The sequence below is a fragment of the Leuciscus leuciscus genome (assembly GCF_965113295.1).
Source record: "Leuciscus leuciscus genome assembly, chromosome: 6".
In the NCBI taxonomy this organism is placed as follows: Eukaryota; Metazoa; Chordata; class Actinopteri; order Cypriniformes; family Leuciscidae; genus Leuciscus; species Leuciscus leuciscus.
In genome coordinates this window covers 9,917,122-9,923,166 of record NC_138730.1, presented here as the reverse complement: position 1 = coordinate 9,923,166, position 6,045 = coordinate 9,917,122, and the positions used below count along the sequence as shown (strand labels likewise).

At 38.9% G+C, this 6,045-nt stretch overlaps 1 protein-coding gene across 1 annotated transcript; it reads right to left on the bottom strand.

Annotated features, from left to right (window-relative positions):
- Window positions 1–3,183: 3,183 nt before the first annotated feature.
- LOC309500485 (putative nuclease HARBI1) lies at window positions 3,184–4,527 on the bottom strand (the record flags this gene model as incomplete). Its single annotated transcript, XM_082172095.1, has 2 exons — window positions 3,184–3,859; window positions 3,952–4,527. 2 exons carry the CDS (start codon window positions 4,525–4,527, stop codon window positions 3,656–3,658), a joined length of 780 nt encoding a protein of 259 aa, XP_082028221.1. The 3' UTR covers window positions 3,184–3,655.
- Between the last annotated feature and the right edge of the window lie 1,518 nt (window positions 4,528–6,045).

Here is a 6,045-nt window from a genome sequence, read left to right as displayed (position 1 = left end):
GCTGGTTCACATCTTATCTTCAAGACAGGCATCAGTGTGTTAAAGTTGGTCAGGATAAGTCACCACTCTTACGCATTCAAAGGGGTATACCACAGGGCTCTATGCTGGGACCTTTGATGTTTAGTCTTTTTATAAATGATTTGCCACAAATCTGTCCAGATGTAAATTGCCAACTTTATGCGGACGATGCTGTTTTTTATGCACCCGCTAAGTCACCGGAACAGTCAGCAGAGGTTTTGACCACTTGTATGGCTGAGGTCAGTAAATGGCTCATTCAAAATCAGTTGGTGCTAAATTCAACTAAAACCGTAGCAATGTGTTTTTCTATTAAAAGACAAGATGTGGAACAAAATTTTCTGATTAATTTGCAAGATACAACTATAAAATTGGTAACAGATTTTAAATACCTTGGATTGATCCTTGACCCCCAATTAAAATTTGACAAACATCTTAAGAAAATCTCAAAAACTATACAAAGTAACCTAAACTGTTTCAAACTAATTAGACAATATATTCCAAAGCAAGCCGCCCTCCTGTACATGCACGCTATGATATTCTCTCATATATCATACTGCATGACAGCTTGGGCACAGGCCACGCTCGCAGCAACTAAACATATCAGGTCATTATATAATCAAACTATAAAGATTATGGACAAGAAGCCAATTCGCTACCATCATTGCAATATTCTCCAGAGGTATAGATTGTTAAGCTTTGAAAGCTTTTGTGATTTATGTTTTCTCAAACTAACTTTCAAATGTCTCAATAATATAGCACCTGAGCCACTCAGTTCATTTGTGCAGAGACAAAACATCAACAGAGTCACCAGAGGTTCTATCAATAACAACTGTATAGTTCCGTACCGTAAGACTTCATTTGGTCAGTCTGCTTTTTCATATAAAAGTGCAAAGTTGTGGAATTCATTACCAACTGAATTTAAAACCATGACTGAGTTTAAAATGTTCACTTCTCGAGTTAAGTCTTGGATGAAAACGAAACAGGAATGTACCCATTTGTAGATAGCTGGTTTGTGTATGTAAGTGATTTATATGGTGTGTTAAACTCTTTTTGCATAGCATTAGTTACAAACTTGTTTTGTACTATGTTTAATTGCAATGTCCATGTCAAATAAATGAATAAATAAAAAAATAAAAATACAAAGTCAAAAGCTGAACTCAAGTCTAGTAGCACTAAAGCCATGGTATCGCCAGCGTCTGTCGTTGTTAAAATGTCATTAAGAACTTTTAAAAGAGCGGACTCAGTGCTGTGAAGGGATTTAAAACCAGATTGAAAAATATCCGAAATAGAATTAATGTGCAGATAGTGTTGCAGCTGTATAAAGACCGTTTTTTCTAGAATTTTTGATAAGAAGGACAGGTTAGAGATGGGTCTGTAATTCGCATATACAGCGGAGTCGAGTGACGGTTTCTTGAGGACGGGAGTAAAAAAAATGCTTTTCTTGCTTAGTTGTTTGGCTTTGTTCTAGTATAAATATCAAAAAAATATTATATTAAGAAGCATTTATTAGACAAGCAAAAGTTATTGTATTGTTTTGGGGAAAAAACAACTCCATTAAGTGAGTTTATGCTTAAAATAAGCAAAATAATCTGCCAAATGGGGTAAGAAAAATAATCTTGTTTTCAGTTTGATTTAAGATTATTTTGCTTAACCCATTAGCAGATTATTTTATTGTTTTAAGCAATACTCACCTAATTTTCCCCCAAAACAGGAAATGTTTTACTTGTCTAGTAGGCTAAATGCCTCTTGATTTAAGAATTTTCTGATGTTTGTACTAGAAACAAGACAAAATATTAAGTAAGAAAATATTTTTTTGCAGTGAATTTCAAGTAGGAGGGTATATTCAAGTAAATAAAACAGGAGCACAAATCCATCTGAAATGTGGTAGATAAAAATACCTGAAAAACATAGCGGTGTCTGCAATACATCGTTTAATTTACCTGAAATAGCCAGCGAAACAAGTGTTAAAACCCAGGGGTGTTTCTTAAAAAACCTGAACTTAAACTAAAAAACTGCAGCTTCATTTATCAGGTGGTCTGAGGCAAAACCTGTTGTAATTCTTTTTGTTTCAGGGACCAAGGAGCAGACGGCTGACTTCATTCAATTAAGGGCCGAAAATGATTATCTATTTACAGGGGCCAAAAACTCGGCCACTGTGGCTTGGAGGTAAAAGTCATAAAGTCATTAAAGTCATTAACCATTTGTAATATTTCCACTAGCTGCCTCTTGTATGCAAAAAATAACCCTCACCCTATACAAAGCCCACAGCAATGAGACAACTAGTTAAGGCAATAGTCTTTCTCTTTTTATGTATTTTTTTTGTCTACAAACGTTTTAAGCAAACTTGAGGATCCAGGAATATAATCCAGGAGTATTTTGTATGCATGTACTGCTGTGTGATTTTTCTAATGTTTAGATTGCAACCCTGTCTTAATATTTTTCATAAGTCTTTCCTTTTTTCTCCTTTTTTAGGAAAATTCTGGAGAAAATGGACCTGCTGGGGAAGGTCACTCCCTTGCAGGCCAAAAGAAAATGGGACAACTTAAAAAAAAAAATACAAGGTAAGCAAGTTAATTGACACATCTTTGCTGAAATGTATTGTGGTGTTCTTGTTGTTAACAAGAGGTATGGTGTATTTGCTCTGCCTTAGGATTGCAAGTGTCCTGGGACAGGTGAGGGGGTGAGCGGGAAACCCACTGCTGAAACTTGGCCATGGTTTCTCCTCATGGATGAGGTTTTGGGACAGAGGCCTTCCAACAACCCCCCTGTCCTAATTGCCTCCCTCCCTAAGGACAAACCAGGGCCAAGTTCAGCCTCGGCAGCCCCAGCAGCCCCGGCAGCCCGAAAAAGAGGCAGCGACAAGCTCATTGAGCTAATGAGGGAGGACATGCGATTTCAGAGGGAAACGGAGGAGAGGAGAGCACAAGAGAGCAGGGAGAGAATGGACAGACTGTTTTCTCTCCTTGAGAGAATGGTAGAAAAAAATTTATTTTTAATTAGTTAAGCAATTTTGGTATTTATGTTTTTTGTCACTTATTTTTACATGAAACAAAGTAATTTCTGTACACTGTTTGTGTTGAGTTAAAACCTATATGGAATTTAAGTTATTTGTAAATGAGGCAAGGCAATTTTTGTACATTGTTTATTTGTGTAATACGTTTTACATATGGAATTAAAAAAAAATACATTTGGAAATAAAACAATTGTTCTTGACTTGTATACATGTTTTTTTTAGCATGTAAAATGAAAATGATTTCAAGTACTTTTTACAAATATTTACAACAACAGGAAAACAATTCAAATTAATGGTACATAAATCAGATTGAAAATAAAATAAAAATGTATGTACACTTTCAGCTGAGCAGGGAGACCCTTATGGTGCTGCTGGACTGGGATGTGCTCCACAATAGAGACCCTGGTAAGGCCTCCTGCTGGTGGGACATCATCTGGGATGGTCTCCAGAGTGTTTGAGTGCATATTTCCACTGTCCACTGCATTGTATATCAACAGGTTTGCAGGGCTGACTCAATCAACGGCTGCCATCTCACTGAGATATTTTCAGAAAGAGGGAAAAGTAAAAAATAAACTCAACTTTTTTCCTTATGCATTGTAACTTTACAATTCTCTTACTTGCCTGTTACAAATAGTCGTGGTCAATTGGCACCTCCTCCAGGGCAGACACCTCTGCAGACAGCTGGTCACGCCACGGAGCACCACTGACCGTCTCCAAACCGTGCTCCCCCTCATCCTCTGCATCATCCTCCTCATGCTCATCCTCAGGGGCCATGATGTCACCAACCCCAAGGCAGATGTTATGGAGGATGGCACAGGCTGTTATGACCTGAAATGGAATTAAGGAATAAATTAATATTTTTTAACAGATTGCGTTTATTATTTTGCAGTATTTTTAAAATGTATTTTTAATTCACTTACGTGAGGTACAAAGGTGTGGTGCACCTCCAGCGCTTGCAGGAAGATGGCCCTGAACCTGGTCTTCATCATCCCAAAAGCACGCTCTATAATGGAGCGTGCCCTGGAATGATGAACATTAAAGCGCTGGGCTCCCACACCTCGTACTGGCCTCTTGTAGGGAGTGATGAGGGGAAGTGGGTGTTGGAGACATGGGTACCCGCCGTGTGCGAGGATGAATTGCCCTGGAGGGCTGTGGCGGAGCACTCGTGCGTCATGCACTGACCCGGGCCAGCCCACGTAGGTGTCAATGAAGCGGCCCTGATGGTCACAAACAGCCTGGAGGATGATGGACGGGAACAGTTTCCTGTTCCTGTAGCATTGACCATCAGGACCGCTTAGAGGCTTGATGCGGACATGGCAGCCGTCGATTGCTCCTGCAGCTTTCAAGAAAGCCCGGTGTCTTGCCAGCCCTGCAAACCCACGGAAAACTGCCTCCAGGTCTTCTGGGGTGTTTGGGAGGTGAATGACTTGGTGGCGAATGGCCACCACCTCCTCAGCGACCCGGTGGACAATGCGGTGGACAGTGGAACGAGGCATATCAAATGCTCTGGAGACGACCCTGTATGATGTACCACACGCCAGCCAGAAAAGAAATACCAGGGTCTCTATTGTGGAACCCCAACCCCAATGTTGCCGGTCATTTCTCAACAGGTCCAGCAGCACTCTCAGGGCCTCCCTGCTCAGCCCGAAAATCAGGTCGAGTGTCTTCCATCTCATTAAAAAACCTGTCCAGCACTGGAACGTCCAGGTTTATTCTGCAGTACAGGGGTCTGGTCTTAATTAGGGAAAGAAGGAAAAGAGAAATTGTGTACCACATTGGGGAAAAACTTCTAGTCATATTTAAAACCTTACTTATTACTTAAGTAAATGTGTTATTTTGCATACTCTAATGCATCAAGAGTAAAAGTAAAAGAGTAAAAGTAAAGAAGTAAAATGCAACATAGCAGTAATATTGATGCAAAACCATATATATATATATTCAATATTACTGCTATGTTGCATTTTACTTCTGAATAGGTTGAAGGTTGTTACATTTAAAGTACTTTATATAGCCTACTGTTGGGTAGTTTAACTTACAAAAATACATCATATTGTAAACGACCATGTTTTTTGTAGTATTGCTGTCCTGTGAGGGGAAAAAAGTACTTCAGTACTTTACATTTGTATGTGAATGCTTAACAAATGTAGTTCCTTACAGTCCACCATCACATTATTAACAAATTGTTTCTAACTAACTTATGGAGGTATTGTTGCCTAGCAACTGTGACAGCTGCAAATGACTAGTTGCAGTAATGTGTATCCTACATTTTTTTTTTGGTATTGTTTTTTTTTTTATGTTTAAACTGTGTAAAAACAAAACAGGGTTTAAAAACCTGTCAAAATATGTTCACCATGGTCAAGAGAATAAACTATATAAAATTGAATCTTGGTAAGATTTAAGTCAACATTCAAACCATTTTGTGTATTTTGTATTTTCATATGTATCATTAGATTATTCAAGTAAGTTGAACCAATAATTAGCAACATTTAAAAGTGTAATCCGTCAATTAAGGACCAGCAAACCAGATAAATTTACCTGGCCATGGTCTTGGCAAAGCCTGATACATCACCCGGCAGCGCCGGGGATGAATCCCGACCATCTCCTCCAGTAACATATAAAAAATAAAAATAAAAATGAGCAATTCTGGCTCCATATTTACTCGTTTCAATTGCCATTTGAAATTTCACAAATGTCATGTCCAATGTCTCCTTCGAAGGCCACGTAGGCTGTATGCTTCGAAGTCTGCGTCCTTCGAAGGATGCAGCCTTCACATTGGGACACAGCTTATGTGTTACACTTCAAGCAAAAATGGTATCAGATGTTCCCATGGCTTCACTACAGTGCCACTTTAAAAGGGGCTTTATGTTTTTATTGTGCAAAAGTCCTCTCAAAGAAAACAATGCTCTAAGTTAGAGCCTGCCTTTGTGAGTTCTAGCTTTAGGAACTGAAAAAAGGCAGTCGGAAAGTTTACAGCCTAAAAGTCACTCCCACTGCCATGCAACAACTGTTTATGC